Consider the following 20,682-nt stretch of genomic DNA (forward strand, 5'->3'; position numbering starts at 1 on the left):
CTCGGGTGAGAATGATTCTAGTTTGAGGAACATCTTTTGGATCAACTGCAGCTACACGTTTATGCTGAGCTTCGTAACAGATGAACTGAACAGGAAGGTAACACAACACAGTTACTTAACACTGCTTGCTACCACTTGTACCATCACCAACAGTCTCTGGATTGGCCATTTCAACAGCACATTTTCGATCCATGTAAGACAGAAGCTTGCAGTTTCTTTTTTAAATGGGGCACTATTTCAGTGTGGAAGGTCAGCCTCAAGCATGCATGTTAGAAGAGCTCATGTATTGCATCGTATGGATAACAGATTGAGATTGATTATTTTTTTTTACACAGTCTGCATACGTTTGCCTACAGAATTCGATTTATTGGGTTGACCAAGTCTGGATTTTTCTACAAGCAATTCCAACAGAGGGCAGTACTCCTGACGAACGAGCCCTAGTAATTGACAGGCATGCCCAGGGAGACATAGGGACAGAGTGTTCCTTCATTCCGTGTGAGGTATCAACAAGCCCCGAGGTCACAGATTACAGAAACGTTTAATAAAGGCATGTAAATAGTGATCATGATCCCATCCTGACAGTGCAGACAATCCTATGGTATCAGATTTTGCATTCCATCAGGAAAACAAAAGAATTTCAGGAAATTCACTGGGCAAAGATCATAAAAAAATCATCAGCTGTTAATGAATGTAGCGACCAAGAACTTATTACTACTTCTGTTAACTGTAGTATCATACAAAAGCAAAGTGACATGCTAAAAATTCCTATATACATTAATTCTGTTTTCCAGTAACAGATTTTGTAAGATTTGACTGAGAGTGACAGTCAAGAAAAGGGGACCTTTGCCCATCTTGTCTGGTTGAGTCTCCTCACAGCAAATGAACCTGCTGTTGTTATGTATTACTTTGTTTTTCCTTCTTAGGCAAGGACTGTATTGGCTCAGCTTTGCAACAAAAGCTGTTAATATCTTTTATTAGGAAGAATGCTACCTCATTATGTCCACATTTCAGTGATGAGTTCTTCACTATAAAGTCTATCTGGTGGTCAAATCCACCTGAACGTCTGCACTATAGTAATTTTAATATAAGGTTTTAATTTAAATAGTTTTATCTCAATGACTAATCATCTATTCATAAACCTGGAGCACAGGTTACAACTCCCACCCTTCCAAAGGAGAAGCTTAAATGAGATGACAGACAAAGCCAAAGTCTCCCTCTGTTAAAACACACGTGACAAGCTGTGCCTAACTAGAAAGTTTCTGAGGCAAAGCAGTTTTGTCAGAAACTGCTGGTTTCTTCAACTGAAAGCACTTTGCAAAAAGCACGAGTTTTAATTACACTCCATGCATTTCATCCAGCCACCTATAGCACACACAGTTACAGTCCATCAGAAATTGTCATTCTTCCCTAGCAAATCATTTGGCTGGGAATTCAGGATCCTTATCTGCAAGTCAGTCTAGGTACAGGACAGCCCCAACAACCTGCCATTTCCCCCAGTTTCTCAAGCTCAGGAGAACTCTTGCTACTCTTCCACATCCCCAGGTTAGATGTAGCCTGCTGAATTTCTCCCCTCTCAGGCACATATAAGGCTTGTTCTTGGGACTACTAACAGCCTCGAGTACAGTCTGTACAGTCCAGTCCAGCACAGGTCTGAAAGAACACTTTGCAGTGTGCAGGATCTGGCTAACTGTAATTGCCATACCTTATTTCATATACATAAGTACAGCATACAAAACCAAATTAAAAGGTCCACAATGTTTGCTACTTGACCTTTCCCTTTCTGTCAGCATACTCATGAAACCTGTTGTCATGCAAAAAAGCAATGCTTTTGTTTGTTTGTATTTTTTTAACTAAGTACATCCTCCTGATACTTAGATTCTAAGTCAACTGATACTAACAAAATACAGCTTCATCAGACATCCTCCCTCCATACATGTGCTAGCCTTGCCTTCACTTTGCACAAAAATGTGTTATAAGATACAATGACAAAGTTATATGGATGAAGGTCAACAGACTATACAACATATAAAGAGTTACATGTGAAAAGAGAAGAGAAATGAGTATACCTGTTTTCATAATGCAGCCTTCAACTCTGCATGCTTTATTCCTCCCTCAAACACTGCCATTCCTTCCCCCACTGAGCACTAATTTCTGGTTTGCCAAATGACCTCTGCAAAATTTACAGTGAAAAGAACAGGACCCACCTCCTCCTGTATGAAAGGAAAGCTGGAGCAGATCTCCAATTGCATATAATGACTTTGAGTCTACTTTCAGTTTTCTTCAGGTGCAAGGATGAGAGGAAGCTGTTTGTTATATGTGCAAACTACAACAGGGTTTCTTTAACTTACAGATTTTGTGTCGGGTTTCTGTGGGCTTAAATGCAAGAGGGACTTAAGTGTAATGCTACAAAGAAGGTCCTGAAACAGATGTGATGGCATCAAGTGAAGAGTGAAAGCCGGCAAGCATGTCATAAGGTTAGATAACTCTTCCTGCAACAATACCCTTTGCAGAAAAAGAACTGTTACAAAGAAAAGAATTTCCCAGAGGAAGAACCCTGTGTGCTTTAAAATAATCATTAATTTCTGTCTCAAAGACTAACCTAAAGCCCCCAAAATAAACTTACTTGTTTTACCTGAAAGTGAGTGAATACAGTCACCAGTACTTCCACCTCAAGGATCCTGGCTGTTTGCCTAGACTTACCCGCTTATGAAGACGTTCTGCTTCCTCCTGATACGCAGCAAGCTGTTGTTTCCATTGTTTTACATTGGCAGTGGACTCCAGCAGGGCTGCTGTGAGCTTAGCATTATTACCCTTGAGTGTGGCCAGTTCTGCCTCCCAATGCTTGCTGATTGTCGAACTGCACAGACAGAATGAGAATGGTCAGAGCCCCCAAATCTCTTCTTTTTTTTTTATTTATTTAAAAGGTCTTATAATTATTTTTTTCCCAAAATATCCAGCAAAAACAGAACTATGCAAAAATCCCAAGACTGAATGTCCAAATGAGAATCCAAATGCTCAAATCATCAAAAAAATACATTCAGAAAATACATGTATATAATTATTGGGAAAGAACCCCTACCCTCCCAGCTGAACAGCATTTTTGTTTGGTTTTTTTTTTTTATAAAACATTAAGGATGATGAAATCCACATCAGCTTCCCAAAAGCAACAGTGTGTAATTCCAGAATATATATATGATTAATCACTATTTTAATATATACATATTGAGTTAAAGTGCTTTTTAAATCTATTACTTCATGAAAAATACAGTAGAAAAAGATTTGTCACCAACTGGACTAAAGAGAGCTAATACAGTGCTTTGGAACTACAGCTTAGTGTCTTAACGCAAGCCTGCTATCCCTGAAATATGCTTTATCAAATACCATATTTAATTTGTACTTGCAAACTCAAAGATCTCAAATTTCAACCCCATAATTCCATTAATATGCCCTTCCTCAGTAATATCAGCAAAGAGACTAAAGATCAAGGAGCATGAGCACAGAGATACTACTGCTTTTTTGCAAAGAGGAAGCTGATGTTGGGGTTTACTGAAGCAGCCTATAGAGGAAGTATCTGCCTATAAATTCATTATTCTCTGAGCAAACACAGGTCTTTGATTTTCACAGGTAATTAGTTTGCCACCATCCACAGACCCTATCTTTGCACTCAGTATGCAAGGGAAAAATATTCCAAACACATCAGGTGGATATATTAGTATGCAAATAGATTGTTAATGCTTACTTGTACAATGCTAACAGCATGTGAGGTGCACACCTACACTTACATACAGAAAATAACTCATTTTACCTAATTACCTTACTATTACAGGCATCATTGAAAACCAAAGACCTGTAACTCTGGCCAATGTCGTTTTATATATAGGTTTGTGATGAATTATGAGGAATTACTACAGTCTAGTTATTTATTATAATAAATATTTTAATATGCTTATTTTAACTATAAATTATTACTATTTTGCATGTAAGCTTATTGTTTTGTTTAACTTTGTAGATATGAACAATGAAACAGTCTGCCACCATTTTGTCCACCAAGTTTCTTTTTTCCACTTCATCCGCATGCACAGCCCATCCCACCAAAGCACGTGACTCCTATGAATGCTTCTTAGGTATTGAAAATGAACCAGCCACCAAGGAACATTCATTACCAACTCAGATCACATCTACCATTTCACTAAAACATGATGTCTGATTCTTCCACACTCCAGCATTTCCTTCCAAATATGGTGCTTTGAACAGCAATACAAGTTCCTTCAGAAAAGGAATACAGGTTCTTTCAAATCACTCTAGCATTTCATGATCTATTCAACTGTTTAGAAGTTCACCACCAGAAATTTTAAATCTTAAACAACCAAACTAAAATAATGATAAGCCTACTTCATCAGGGAACACTGGCTTGCATATTGAAGATGAGAACAAATTCCTGTAACAATGCCTAATCTTCTGTTTCTCTAATCAGATTTACTTTTCACTTAGAGCGGCACAGCAGATTGACAAATTCTGTAAAAAACATGCTAAAAAAATCTACTTCATTGTCATATTTGTAAGCCCTCCTTGATGTTCTGATATAGTAAACAAATATCCTTTCCAGCCATTTTACGCAAGGAAGTGGTTCTTCTTAGCTGTCCTGCTATGGCAGGACTAGTAGCAAATTGTGCGTGTGACGCCTATACATGTTTACAAGATGTGCCTTGCTACTCATTTTTCCCCACGGAAGAAATATACACACAAGATTTTATATTGATGTAATACAGCAGACTAAAAGCTTTGTATCTGGGACAGTTACAGGATGAGAACTGGTTCATTACTATATATCCTAATTTAATATGCAAACAGAGAAGTGAATGGATTTTTTTCAATGCAATAATGCGTACACCCACGCTGATAAAAGGTAAACTTCTAAGCCATGAAGATCCCAGAGGACAGACTCTCAGGCAGTGCTGAATAATAACGTGAGGGGGAATTTGTGGCATGTTTCACCTTCATCTTTGTCCAGTGCCCTTACTACCTCCGAAGAAAACAGTCAAGAGCTCTTAAATTACTGCTCGTATACTAGAATGTCAGCATTAAATATGAAGCATGTCTTTTCTATTACTGCTACGGCTACCCTGGTTCAAAAGCTAGAAGGTTTCTTTGGAGCTGGTTATTTTTAAATAGGCTGTTTTCAACAGGAGTGCACCACTATTATTTCTCAGTCATACTTTTTATCCCTAAGAGATCTACATAGTGGGCATGAACATGTCTATTGTAAAGCAGGTGTTATTTGTTTGTAGCATGTACTGCTTTTTTTCTACAAATAATTTCTGCTCTATCTTCTACAGATTGTACTATGGCTCCACAAAAACTGAAACATATTAGTTATATCAGTCTGGTTTTGTATCTGATAATATACAATGACTTCCCAACTATTCAAATTTATCCTTTTTCTTACAAAACTCCACATTCTCTGACATAAACACAACCGTGTGATGGCTCATACCAGGAAACACAGAACCAAATAATTTTTTGTTTCATAAAATCATAATTTGATTAAAATAGCCCACAACCAATCCTGGCAGTACTGACTTACTTTTCTCAAATACTTTCTTGACAAAGTTAAAAAAAAAAACAACAAAAAAAAAACCCCAAAACAATGAAACAATGATTTGTGGATTATTTTGATTAAAACTGGATTTATTTGGATTTAGATTAATTATTTTAGGACCAGACAAAAGCACACCCACAACAGACCGTTCTTAAGCTAGACTACAAGTATCTTCATTGATGCCTGCATCTGCAGAGCTACATTGGTTCAAATTTGTCAATACTTCCAGAGGAAACGCTGAGAAACACATGGCTCAGACACAATGAGAATTCTCCCTTGGAAAGGAAGATGCTGGGACTAACACACGAGAGGGGGAACACACAGATCCAGAAGCTGAAGGTCATGTGTGGAAAATTCTAAGGGTTCTGTTAGAGCCTGTAGCCAGAATTTTGATGGTGGAACAGCTGCACTACAGTCCCTCAGGTCAGGTACAGGAGGGCTGCGCATACTCTTTCTCTCTAGAACTTTTTACTTAATTCCTGTCTGAAAGGCTTTTTGCTAAAAGGAATTGATTTTGCCCTCAACGCATCAGATTCTTTCATGGGAAACACACAGAGCTCTGTTGGTTTTTCTTAACATTTGTAAATATCTAAACCAAACCCAAATAATTCCTCACATATTCCGAGATTATTTGTTTTAGGAAGCACATGAGATATGAACATCTACTCAGTGATCACAGTGATCCAAACTGCAATGCAACTTCCACCAGAAAACCTTTTAATTTTGCACTGTGGTGCAAAGAGCAAGGCTGTTATGTACATAGTGGGGGAACACAGGCATACATGTTAGCAGTCCGGTGGTACAAGAATTCAACCTGCATACACGTTTCATTTTTTTCTGAAAGCCATCCATCCCTTTGCTGGCAGTGTCAAAATTTTAACAGTTATTTCTTCAGACCTGTCAGAATTAGCATCACTGACTGACTGCCTGGCACACTAAATTTCAAGACGGTCCTTTAAAAAAAGACATCCTTAACACTCCTGCTTGCTGCCTGTCAGCATGAAAAGCTCCAACGAACTTTTAAGAATACCCTAACAGAGAATAAAACCTGGCAATTTCCCTTGTGAAACTTCTGAACATCTGAAAATAAAGAGAACAAGCTTTGCTGCATAGACTACATTAGTGCCAAAGACAAGAGGGAGAATGAGCCTCTAACGGATAACAGCTAAATACAAGTATTATTGGCTCAACTGATCATGCTATACAAAAAAACCACTTTCATAACAGAAGTTTAGTTCTGATTGCACAGAAAATTATCTTTATAATGACAACTGTTCACAAGATGACTTGTTAGCAGGCAAAAGTCTGTGATCCTTGGTGCTGACCATAGTATCTGGTACGTGTGTGACATCAGACATGGCCACAGTCAGAACACCACAAGGTGCTCCACCATCAAGGCAAAGGACTCAAAGTTGGACATTTAACATCTATGGCATCCAGTTATTCAATCACTACACAAAACACTCCTAGAATAATTGCTAGCTGGTATCATACAGCCTAACTGTGACACCCCCTGATAATTAAAGTAGGAGTCAATGATCTTCCATACTTTCAGGCATTCTGACCAGTTAACATCAGGCTGATCTCCTTTCTCATTGGGGATTAGTTACAACCCCACTAAGTCACTGAGGAATAGCTTTGCTATCTGTCCATCTGTGACCTGAATAGAGTGCCAGAGGCTATAAATGCATGATTATCTTTGTCTGCAAAGTAGGTCACTTAAGGAAAATTAATCTGAAAAGCTCTAGTCACCATGTTTAGCCAGTTGGAGAAGGCTTGCGAAGGCAGGGGGCGGGGAACATACTTTAATGAGTTGCATTCAGAATGAAGTTATTTTGAGAGACGCCTTCATGGAACAAAGAAACAAAAGCAGTTCAAATCAAGACATGTTTTCTGCTTTTTGAATCAGTGTTGCTTATTCATTGTTTGCCGAGTTGTATGCAGTACCAACACTATAAAACATGGTTTAAGCTTTATTTCAGATCTATATAAATAAAATGTGCAAGGAAGTCTGCTTTATTAATATTTTATGGAGCTTAGTATTGGAATCATTGCATAAAATTAATTAATTTTAAACCTGTATTTCTTACTATAGCGTAGTCATGGTTTCAAAGAACTACAATTATTCAAGAGCATGTAACTTCTTCAGGTGTCACACCTGCAGTGCAGATCACAGTATGATGACGGTGCTGTCTTGGGATAGCAGAAATGAGGAGAAATTCAGCTGAGAATGGAGTACTTTCACTACAAAATATGGCATCTGGTGTAGTAAGTAAATCTGTAAAACTTGACAAATATGAACAGAGCAGAGTCCCTGTAGCTGTTGCCCAGGTTGTAAATAGCAGCACGCATTGGAAGCAGCCCAAGAGTCTGGTGGAGTGCGCACTACCAGTCCGTGGGAGATGTATGTCAACCAGCCAGTAACAATGCATTAGCTGTGCTGGCTGCAAGGGGTGAATCCTTTCTGACAGCCTTGCTGGTGAGCATTACGGAGCAGCTCTTCACGGTCAGGGAACAAAAGAGGATTGTGAATGACTTGGTTCTGTTAACGGTAGTATCCAAGAGCTCTAGTGAACTCAAGTAGCGTTAATTTCTCTTTGGAAGTGTAAGGCAAGCATTTGGGTTTATGTAAAAACACCTGGTTCATTTGGGAAGGAATTCTGCCTAAGTTCTTTATGAAATCCTCCATATGAAATTAGCTTCAGATAATGCTGAGATCCCAGGCTGGAAGGGTGAGATTTCTGCAATGGGCGATGTTTGCTGTTGCCTATGCTGGAACGATATGACTGCCCTATTAGATGGAGATGTTGACTCTGTTGGCACAGATGACTGCAGCATCCCTCAAGGTATTCCTCAAAGCTCACAAGAATTCTTCTCTCATTCATGGTGAGAATGAGACTTAAGCTCCTCACTTTGTGTCCTGATTTAGAAGAAATTTTAAACGGGTATTTTGGAATTTCACCTCTTTTCAGAGATTTCAAAAGGCATCTTCTGTGGCCATATATTATATGTGTAAAATTACTTTGTGATAGGAAGGATTTAAATTTGAAGATTTTAGAGTTTGCCCTGCTGCTAGGCCAAAGTACCCTACACTCTCAGCAATAATATGGAAATGTATCCCTCTCTTGAACATTCAAAGCAAAATGGGAAACAGAGAGGAGTTCTGTCGTTTATTTAATTACATCTAATTAAGAGTCCTAGAAGGAGTGAGAAGCTCAAGAAAGAGCAGTGGAATAGATTCGGTCCTATCTCACCATTCCAGGAAGGCAAGAAAGAAAAGTTTTGAGTTGCTCTACCATTTTAGTCATTGTACAGAGCTGCTGTAGATTCAGCCACTCAAAAGACTGAATTTATGTGCATGAGGGACACAGCCATCTACAGTATAGTTAAATAATTAAAGACCAGCAAAAGAGGGAAAGCTATGGTAAGAATGACAGCTTTTCTAAAACGAAAACTTCAGAAACAACAAAAAAAAAAATGCTTCCTTACAGCTACTGCTTATTGTCTTATCTCCAGTTGTGATTAACTGGACACATACAAAAGGCAGTCTTATTTGGTACACTGGAATTTATTGAAAAAGAGTAAAATCCTCTCAAAGTTACAATCAAGAAATAATTACCACGAAATTGTTTTAAGTTAAATATTTTAAGGGAGGCCAATGAGAAACTAATTAATATTCAAAGAGATCCTTATCCTTAATTAGAGTATTCTAAAGAATTTTTAGTAAAGGAGGATAGCTCCCCTGGGGAGAGAGGCAGGAACATTAATGGAGCATGAAAGATCTGTTCTTCCCTTTGGGATAAGGAGTATCTACATGATCTCAATGGAGATACATCAGGGAAACATAGCTGTGAATCAGCTCTTTGTATTGGTTAAACGACAAATTCGATCACAGCAAGAAAAGATGAAGGAGGCCCTTGAAGCAGAGCACATCATACTTTAAGTGAGGTGACAAATAACAAAGCCACACATACTGGAAAGAGAGAAAGGCAGCTGGATGGCTGAAATCAGCAGGTGGGAGCATGACTTTTCTAGGGTCTATCAAATGTCAAAGGTCTATCCCAATCCAGGACATACTGTATTGTTTTGTTTTGTTTTGCACACCCCTTTGCTCAACTCAGCTACAATATGCTTGAACTCCCAATTTCCATGTCAGTGTATAAGACAGAAATACAGAAGTTTTTCCACAAATTTGGGCAGAGGGGTGCTTATGGAGCTATTACAGATTTTTGTTTCAAGGTGTTTCATATATGACATTTCACTTTTGTTTAGCCTTTCAGTTTGACCATGCTCTTGGATTCTGAATCTTCCAAAGTACCCATGCAGTCCATGGTCAGAAAACTTGCCTTTCCGGTTCTATTACAGGCTGACCAGTTCTTAGGCATCTCTTGTGCTATGCTTTATCAGTTCACTGGGGAAGGGTCAGTATCTTTGCACACTTGATGGATGAAGATGACCAAAGAGGTTGCGTACAGACTCCTTCCACTATACAGCAGACCACTATGCAATGCTAATTGGTGATTACACCTTGTTTAGATCCACCACCTAAATCCATGTTCTGCATTTTGTAATACAGCCTTCACTCATGACAGGGCCCATAGAAACCACCACAACACAGACCACCTCTCAAAATGGAAGCTTATCACTGAGGAATAGACTGGCTACTCGATTTCTTTTAAGGAATGAAAATTTCACAGAAATCTATGGTAACCCAGCATGGTATTCCTGCAGAAGACAACAAAGCCAGAGAAAAAAAATGCCCAAGTATGGTGGTCACTGCTTACTGAAACACCAAGAGTCAAGAGCAACAGAAAAGCTCCTGAAATGTGCCCCACGGGATGCAGAAGGTCTGGTATTAACACAGAATCAATGCTTCAGCTATGATCCTGACTGATCAGGGCATTAAGATCCCAGTCCCGACCCAAGTTAAAAGCAGGAGACAAAGAGAAGAGTCATGCTTCTCCACAAGAAACAACAAAGTTTCCAAGCTTCTTGTATTGTCTCCTAATGCACACTGAATATTTTTCCACAGGTGACATTTAAACTCTGCTTCTCATTAAACTACACTGTTAAGAACAGTTTTATGCATGTCTTTTGTACACCGTATCGCAATGCAAAAGACTTGTATTTAACCTGAATCAGTAAGAAAATCACTGATTTCTCTGGAGTCTCAACTTTTATTTTCATTATATACTTTTAAAAAGATCTCATTTTTGTCTAATTTTATATAGTATTTTATATAGTAGAGATGCTAGGTTATCTCTTCATGAAGGCCATAGAGCATAAACCAAGATCAGTAACTGTCTTATAACTTTTAGTCCTTTCAAGAGCAACCATAGCTAATTAATTTCTAGCTTTTTTTGCACTAAACATTAAAACCTTGTAGACCTAACACTTATCACATACTCAAAAAAATTAGAAAAGATTTGTCCTTGCTCCCTTACTGAAATTGCTTATCAGTTTCACTGTAAGTTTTTTATTCTCATGCCCGTAAGACCTTGAAAACCTAAATTTTATCACATAGTCTGAAAAAGTTAAAAAAGATCTGCCCTTGTTCCTTTATTGAAATTGCTTATTGGTATCACTGGAAGTACTTTTATTCTCACACCTGTTATGTACCTTATATTTTTAACAACTGATACCCAGTTAAGTTTTTTTAGTGCATTAAACAACTAGGCATAATTCCTTGCTGTTGCTATGGTGCTGAACACTTCAAATATTCCAACAAAACTAAATTTTCAAAAGCAACCTAAGTTATTTAGGAACTTGCATCCCATTTTCTAAAATTACTAGGTATTTGGCTAGAGATAAAGTCAAACTAACTGGGCCTCCCATGTCACACTTAATCACTTTATGAAAGCAATTAGGTGATGTGGTTATCGGCAAGTCAGACACTAGGACACAGTGACCCTGACACTAGAATGATCTGAATCACGACTGCTTTCTTTCTGGAACTTATTGGTATACGTAAGAATTTAGAATAATTTAATTGTAAATTTACACTTAGAATTAGTAGGGACTAATTTTGCTGAGGCCCCTGGCTAGACAAAACACCGTTTCTTTCAAAAATCCTGCCTGGAACAAGAGTTTGTGGGTGCCTTGAGCCCATCCGCACTCTGCCAGCGATGAACAGAGGAGACTGTTCAACGGCCCCGCACTCCTCCCACCCTGGCTCCTTGCTGAGCGCTGTTCGGGTTTTCAGAGTTTCCCTGAACTGGGGTCTCAATGACACCTCGATGAATCTGAGAAGCTTCTCTAGCTTCACCACAAAACTGCTGTGGTAGCGAGGACAAGGAACAGCTCTGTTCCCAGTGACCAGACCTCCACCACTATGTAAAACAGGGCCAAACAGCGCCAGCTCCTGAAGGCCATATGGACGGGGCACTTCACACACTCTTCAAACTGCCCTGGTCTGCGTCAGCTGGACACACAGATCCCAGGCACAGTTCACACATGGTCAGGTTTAGCACCCTTTCATCTCTACAGTCTTCCAAGGCTTTACATGATCTGCAACCCTCCCATGCCCATCTGAAATTCTTCTGGGCACGTAATGCACTGCTGCACGTCTGTGCAAGGAGAATACCGCTGCAATGGGTGCCAATGCAGCCTTCAAATCATTGCAGGCATGTGGAACTGGAAAAGGACTCCACATAAAACATTAACCGCATCTTACCACCACAAGGACACCGCATGGCTGCAGAAGAAATCCAGCGTCATTGCCGTAACGCGTGGAAATGTGCAAGCCCGCAGCCCTCAGTGCCAAGGCCTGCTTTGTCTAGCTCTACGGATGCGGCCCATGAGGCTGCTGCAGCTACAGGCTGATTCTATCGAGCTCAGCAGCAGTTCTCAGCTTGGCAACACCGGAGTGAAGGCAGTAAGAGCTATGCTTCCAGCAACTGCTGCCACTGCAGAGCTGCGCGGTGGTGGGGGGCACCTCTCCCAACCCTGTAAATCTGACACACACCACAGGTAACGGGTGGAGTTCCTCAGCACAAGCCTCTGCCTACATCTCTAGGTACCATCCCAGCTTTAACCGGAGCGTGCTCTGCCTCTGCTGAAGACAGAAGCTGTTATGAGTGGTAAGTAGGTAACCTTAAGTTAGTTCAGTAAGTAAGGTAACTTACAAGACTTGCAAGTGCCTATTTTACATCTTAGTCAAACCGCCTGTTAGTGACACCACAGGATGGCTCAGCCTCTTAAGACCCCTCGGTGCTGGTTCCTGCCTTACTTTCATAGCCGACACCAAACTCAGTAGATGCCAGCCAGGCCTCTACACCACTACCAGCAACAGAAACACATGCTATAGAACGACCTACAGAAAGACTTAAGCAGGCATAAGCATTCTAAATTATGACTGTTTGGCCTCGGTCTAGCTAGTGCATTATGTTGTCTTACAACATCTAATAATAACTCCTGGTGCAATTCATTTTTGCATTACAATTCCCAGCGTGCTTATCCCAGTAAATACAATGACATGCAGCAATTGCACAGCTAGAGCAGGAGATGAACTGTCAGTTTACATGCTAACAAGAAAATAATTTTATTCCATTAAGGGGACAGAAGCTATGTGAGAGCATGGCAAATTTAATTATGTTTGATTTATCTCCAGTGATAGCCATACAATTACTTATTGTCAATAGCCTGTATATGAAGTCCAAACCGAAGCATCTATAGGGCTGTCAGAAGTACTTTGAAGAATAAGCAGTAAGTCATGTGAAGTATATGATCACAACAAAGCATTTATTGACTGTACAACTTGCAAGTGAGTTGCAATGTGGTTAATAGTGCAACTTACAGTTCTTTCCATCCCAGCTTTTTAAGAGAATGGAATTATTAAATTTGCCTTGTTTAAAGCAAATTTGAATCAGAGAAAAGACTAAATTTCTTGCACTGCATTGATCCTAGAGTCAAATTACTAAAAAGAGATTAAATTGATGAAAAAAAAGACTGAATTTAATACATGGAAAGTCTCTGATACTGTACTTTTTCTATGAACTACAGGTTAACACTTAGAAGAAGCAATCTCCTCTCCTGTGCCATAACAAATCCCAGTTCTTAAGAAAAAATCTAATGTGGCACCTTAATTCACTGGTATTTGCTAGCTCTTATTTACTCAGTCTAGACTAAGTGATCTTAGGTTTTATTCAGTTTGTCTTCAGAATAATTCATAGGTCAGATGATCTGGCTCAAAATCTTAGCGGGGAGTTAAAAATATAGTAATTTATAGACCCATTCTTCCTAATTTGACACTTAATTGACACAACAGTTTCATAGAAGAATATAAAGCGTGGCTCCCCACTTCTCTCCCTACCCCACCTTAAACTTAACTCATCACACACCCAACAGGGATGCAAGGAGTATGAATTTGCATGTGAGGTTTGCTAGTTGTGAATTCACAGACAGCAGAACTGATGCTGAGCTCCCATCCTTTCACGAGTCTATGCCTCTATGCCGCAGCACTGTTTCAGCACGTTTGTTTTCTAATATTGCAAGCTCTATTTCACTTCCCCTGATAAGGCACCTAGACTAGGAAAAGGGTAGCGCCAGCAGCATGATGTGAAGACATTGAAAAGCCAGCTTTCCTGAGCCTTCTACTGTGCTGAACATAAGCTCAACACAAATAATCCCCAAAGTGCTAAAGTAGAATTAAACAAAATACTAAAATCTCTGGAGAGTGTAAGAAGTAGATGCTACACAATACGTGTTGTCATGTAATTAATTTTAAATTTCAGAGTATTGCCTAAATAAAGTGAACAGGTAAGTTGCAGTCATACACAGTGATCAGTTCAAATCACACTGCTGGCATGCAGGAAACTATTTTAGATATCCTTTTAAAATTCAGGCCAACTTAATCTGAATGTATTACCTACATAAAAAAGCATTTGGCTGGCTTCAGATAACAAACCTGCACCTTATTTCTATACTTATTTTCACTACAGTGAGGAGAAAAAAAACTTTTCTTTTTCTTCCTTTGGCAAAGTAGAAAAAAAAAATCCAAACTACCCAAGAGTTGGATAACTTACTAAAATTCAGTCAATTCAGCTTTAGGGTTTGGTTTGCTTTTGGTTTGGGGTTTTTTTGCAATTTTTTGTTTCTGTTTTGTTTTGTTTCTGAGCCATAGTTTAAATAGAACCACTTCTTATTTTCCCATGTGGTTGCAATCTCCCAGAAGAATGGTTTCCACTATTTTATCTTTAATTTGAAAAGCAAGTCCTTTGCACTTAATGACAAAACATTATTACACCACTGTGCCACAGAGTAAAATCTGCAAAGGCAACAACCCTACAATCAAAGTTCAACATCACAAATGCACTACGTGTAATGTTTTATTATTGTGTACTTGAGAAAACAGAGAGCTAGACATCCCAGACATTTTATTTCAGCACCTTCACTCAGTTCCAGCTTCCTTCATTTGCCAAATGGCTTAAAAGCTGATTAAAAATACCCTTCCTATTCTAGTTCATTGCTGATTTGTGCCAACCCAATTCATTACAGACAAAACTTGATGGCTGTTTGGCGTCACTGTGAAATCCTTTGATGCTGCTTATGAATTGCCAGTTGTCCACATCTCACCAAAGTGCTATTCAGCAATTTAAACTCATCTCAGCAGAGCCCCTTGTTGTATGATTAAAACACTAATCAACACAAACCGCTTTCTGCCTGTAGTACAAAATGTCACTAGCTTCTACAGCAATATTAAAGGAACTCAAAAGATGTGATGGAAAACTAGAGGAAATGTTGATCTCCATTCAGCTGTTTTCCCCATTTTATTCTTCAAGCTAACTCTTACCTCAAGAAGAGAATATATTAAGTACTTCAGGTTTCTGACAGACAAAATATCCCACTTTTGTGTTTAAGTGCACCTGCCCCTGACCTCTACCCGTGTCTGCAGGAATTAGGTCAATGCTATCAAAGGTCCACTGCAAGGTCTTCCTACTATAACGCAAGCGAAATTAATCAACATGACACAATTACGTTCAATAACACAACTTATTCAGGTGGAGCCTGAATGCACATTCAGACACATTCTGAAATGGCTTACAATAAAGCAACTTCAGACTTTTACTTGATGAGTCAATGAGGTTTTACTCTAGTCTTCCAGGGGGCTTACACTATCTGGACAGGAACCATAACCTGGAGAGTAGGAAGAGTGAATGAAGCAGCCCTCCAGGGAGCCATGGCAGGGTCACAGCGCCAGGTGACAGTTGCCTCCATGAAAAACAGGAAGCACAACTCTGGATGAGAATGTTGGCAGGAGGTACTATTTAAGGCTGGACCTGGTAAAGAGGGATTGGTGGATGAAACCCTTCTTCCCCAGGTTTAGATATTTAAAAGCTAAAAGAGGTTAAGTATCCTGAGATGGCGCTTCATCTGACCAGTCTTAGGTGCCTGCCTAGGAGGAAATGCATCAGGCACTATGGAAGCCCCTCAGGCATAGGTTTTCAACCTCAGTGTCTTGTGGATGTGGCAGAATTTGCTGGTTCTCCTCAAGAAGACCCAGGACACATCATTCTGCAAAGAAATTACTACCTTAACTAGGTGCACTTGTAAAGCCTGCCTCTAAAAAAGGGAGAGCTCTTTAGCAATCTTAATTCACCTGACAAAACCAACACACTCCAAAAAGTATCTTATTAATAAAACAGCATGGATCTTTTGGATCAGACTTGAAACCAAGCTTTCCACTTCATGTGAAAACTAAGAGCTCCTGGTCCTTGGTCCCACATCTCTTGCAGGGATGGAAAATGATCCCTCAAAAAATACACAGCTATACAGCTTACGAATTTCAGTCAGCTCCATTCCAGATAAATTCTAGAAGAAAATAACTTTGATGAAAGCTATTTTTTGTATAAGAAATTAATTTAAATATGAAACAATTATTTGAAAATACTGTTAGTACTCATGCTATGTATTTTTAATATAGAATTTTCTAAACTGCTTTTCTCTGCTTTGTCAAACTTTAGTTTTTAAATACTCATCCTTTCAAGAAGTGGGCAGAGGTAATCCATTTGGCTGAATCCTATCAATAAACATCTAAGACCAGCAAGTGACTTCATCAAGCTTACCATGACTTCTTTGCACCACACAGACAACTATGTTGGTGCTGAACTGAAGAAGTCAACAGACACAGCACAGTTAGTTCCCAAGCCACATGTGCCTGGGACTGAAAAATATTCCAGGGGACAGAAGCATTCACAGACCTCTAGGAGCCCCCACCAGCTGCTCAAGGTACGGTTGCTAATTTGGCAACTTTAACTATGGCATCAGAGAAGTAGCAAAGGAACAGGAGCTGCAGCCACCTCGTATACTCATGCTCCATCTCTGCTTTCTTTTAACCCAAGCAGAATTTGGGACAACAGCACATCTACCTCATATCTTCAACAGGAAAAGAATACTTAAGTATTTGTTTGTTGCCAGCTATGATTGGCTCTGACTGTCATGGTCAATCCCCTAAGAGAAAGTTATCTAACTGATCAAAATATAGTTAACTTTTAAGTCCGTATGTACTTCATTATCACCACCTAAGCACTTTATAAATGGCAAAACCCATGGACCCAAGGATCCATGTAGCACATTTTAGGTGAATCCACACTTAATAACTTACCAGGACTTAAAAGTGGAAACACTCCATGACTTAAGATGCTTGGCATCTTGTAACTAAGGTCAGATGTCATGTAAATTCCCCTACGCCATATCTAATAGTATCCTTATAAATGACAGTAGGAATAAAATGAATGACAGGCTCTTAAGCTTAAACAGAAGATGGTACTACCCAGACTGATTTCTGTTTCTAGGATGCACCTCTTCTACAAGGAGAGGGGGCAGTTAAGAAAGGAGTAATGAAAAAAAGGCTTAACATAGATTCTTCCTCTCCAACTGAAGCAGAGAGATGAGGTACAGAAAAACAGAGATCTTTCAGAAGAGCACAGGCAAAACAGACACTGTACCTGGTGCAGGGTAGAGGGGCCAAGTGAATTGGAAACACAGAGTCCACTGTTGAAAAGAGCCACTACCTGAAAGGTGTGGGCTCTTCTTTTGTGTTTGTTTTTGTTTCAGGTGACTTTGTTTTAGCTCCTGTCTTCTCTGGTACAGCATCATCAAATCGTTTGCGTTGGAAGGAACCTTTAAAGACAATCTAGTCCAACCTCCCTGCCACCAACAGGGACACCTTCCATTACAGTAAGCTGCTCAAAGCCCCATCCAACCTGACTTCGAACACTTCCAGGGATGGGGTATCCACAACGTCTCTGTGCAACCTGTTCCAGGGCCTCGCCACTCTCACAGTAAAAAAATCAGGTGGATATTCAGATACTCAAGCAATTGAACAACTGGAGATGTGTCTTCATTAAAAACACACACCTCACAAATACTCAAAAGGTATAGTATAAGTAAAAAGAAAAAAAGTTTAAAGCCCACAGGTTTAGGTTGGCTTTAAAAAAGTAAGGTTCTATTTTGAGAATATATTGTTGTTATAACGTATTTCAATATACCAAAACTGACAAAAAGCCATCTTCTCTTGCTTTCTGAGTTTTTTTAAAGCTGTTTTTTAGCTTGTGGACTTTGGACTCAAAACTGTTCTGCAACACTTCAGTTTCTTTACTTCTAAGGAATATGACAGAAACATTCTTCCACTACTACAATGACTGTAAGTTACATAAGTTCATCCATGTTCTGTATATTGAGTTTACAAAATAATCCAAAGTTGACAATAAGTGAACCTTGAGATAAATAAAATACACATCGATCAAAATAAGACAGCAATTCAGATTATTCTGCAGCATACTTAAAAGTGACCTGAAGGCCAGATCTTCAATTCTCTTTAATTTCCTTTCTCTAGAACTGTGTAACCTTTTCAGCAATTTCTATGTGGATGGGCACACATACCGTGAAAACCCAAGTCTAGACTGTTCTCTCATTTCATAGAACCAGATTATAACTACAGAGTCCATTTAGAGAAGTAAAACAATAATTGAACAAGTCTGGAAAAGTTTCTTTAGCATTTGTCTAGCCATATAGATGGTTACATATTGTATTTTGTGTTGGTAAAGACAACTAGACTAAGCCTTGCATTTGAAATGCTACACACCAGCTACAAGAAGCCTTTACCTTCTAACATGAACTTCTGAGTGGCTGTAGGGGCACAATTTGAAGAGCTCCTTTGGTGAGGCAAAGCACGTGTGTGTGCAGATGGATACAGTCTGTGTGATACTCTTACTGGCAGAACAGACTGCCATAGGAGAGTCTTGCTACAAACAGTCAAAATTCTAGGCTCTGAAGAAAGCCTCCCACCTCCTCACCAAGATTTAATCCCAGGCTAGAGGTACGGGCATAAATGGTTCACGTTATCTTGGTCATGAAATACTTTCGTGCATCAACTTTCCTAACTAATGAGGAGACAGTGACATCTGAGTGATCAGACTGCGTGAAAAACGTTTGCCCTGCAAAACCACCCCTCTGCTTTTGTTTTTGACAAAATATTTCTTTTCCTCAAGGGTCATGACTGTCAGAAAACTCATTGGAGACTCAGAGGATCAATAGCTGTTTGTTTCCCCCCCCCCCCCCCGGAAACTTCAGGTGTTAACTGGCTTTCTGTTTCTGCTTTTTTTTTATGGATGGCTGAAAAACAGTAAGTATGCACTGAGTCTTCCAATCCAAACAAGGCATAACATTTCTAGTTTCAAAGTATTAAAGTCTTTCCACAGATGATAATAAAATAAAAAGCAATTCTACAAAGCAGCTATTTCTTCTCAATTTTTTTCAGTGTGCTTTTTCTGGAGAATAGTGCATTGAGACCTGCAGCATTCCTTTGGTGTCTGCTCTCTTTGATACTAATCACACTTCTCAGTTTTGAAAAAAATTCTTGAAAAGACACTGCTTATAGCTGGACATGCTGACCTAACCAACAAAATTTACCCAGAGAGACACCTCTGCTGTATTAAAGACAACACCTCAGACCCCTTCATGGTGTCTAGGGATCAGTTTGCAGCTTATTCCTACGTATTGGTTGAAGGGTTTCGTATGATGACATTAAACAATATCAGAAACACTGGTAGAAGTAGGAGTAAAGAAAACATGAGGTATCAACTGTCTACATAAGATCCATAACTATCATTTTAACACTTCTTGAAAAGATGATTGTATGTTTAAGCTTACAACTGACAAAGCAGCAGACTCTAAATAATATATGTACAAATCATACCATAAAAGAAACCTCTCAAGACACTGCTTACAAATTTAAAGCAGCATACACACTGGTATCAAAATACACAATAGAAAAGGTTCATTATTAAGGAGATTACTAAGAAATTCTAAAATAAAGAGACTAGTTCTTCCACCAGTCCCTAAAATGACCAAAAAAAAAGTCTCTGTGTGCTAAGAGTAGACTCCTAAAATGAGTAATAACGTTTCAGAAGACTGTAGTCTTGAAAATACTTTAAAAAAGTAATGGTTGTGAATTAATGAATGCAACCCAAAATAAATGCAAAACCACTCACCCTACAGAATCTGATCTTAGTGTTAAGTATCATATATCCCAATTCACAGAGCCAATGCTTACAGTCACTGAAGTATTACAGCCTTTTAATGTAATCCATACTTTGGATAGGTTGAACACAATGAGTGTGTTTTAGAAAATGAAAGGTCATTCCTTAAGCAAGATAGTTCCTTTTTTTTTTTTTTTTTTTTGTCATTTTTACTGGCCTTTTTGTTTTTTAAGCTATGTGATTAAAGGGGGAAAAATTGCACAGTACAAGTAGTATGGTTTTGGTTTGGTTTGGGTTTTTTTGTTTTGGTTTTTTAATACAAACTGCATAAGGATTACACCCCTTTTCTAAGAAAATATTTGACAAATATGTTTCAACAGCGCTGAAAGGACAGGATTTATATTATTCAATTTCAAACACCAGCTCATATCATCTGCATCACCCCTTGGAGCTCTCGCTAAATAAACTGCAGGAAGTAGGTAATTCACATGCTCCAAATGTGCTTAGGTGCACAAGGGAGATGGTGAAATTACTCTCTTAAACATCAGGCTGTTTTTACTTTGGCTCTCCTCCATTCCTCCAGCCATTAAAATTATTTAATCA

At 39.0% G+C, this 20,682-nt stretch overlaps 1 protein-coding gene across 1 annotated transcript in view; it reads right to left on the minus strand.

Annotated features, from left to right (window-relative positions):
* Positions 1–20,682, minus strand: part of HOMER1 (homer scaffold protein 1) — a 95,580-nt gene that overhangs the window by 21,429 nt on the left and 53,469 nt on the right. The window contains exon 6 of the mRNA XM_037374426.1: positions 2,701–2,857. Within this exon, the coding sequence (XP_037230323.1) occupies positions 2,701–2,857 (157 nt within the window). The remainder of the gene's footprint in view (positions 1–2,700; positions 2,858–20,682) is intronic.

This window comes from Falco rusticolus, chromosome Z, assembly GCF_015220075.1.
Source record: "Falco rusticolus isolate bFalRus1 chromosome Z, bFalRus1.pri, whole genome shotgun sequence".
In the NCBI taxonomy this organism is placed as follows: Eukaryota; Metazoa; Chordata; class Aves; order Falconiformes; family Falconidae; genus Falco; species Falco rusticolus.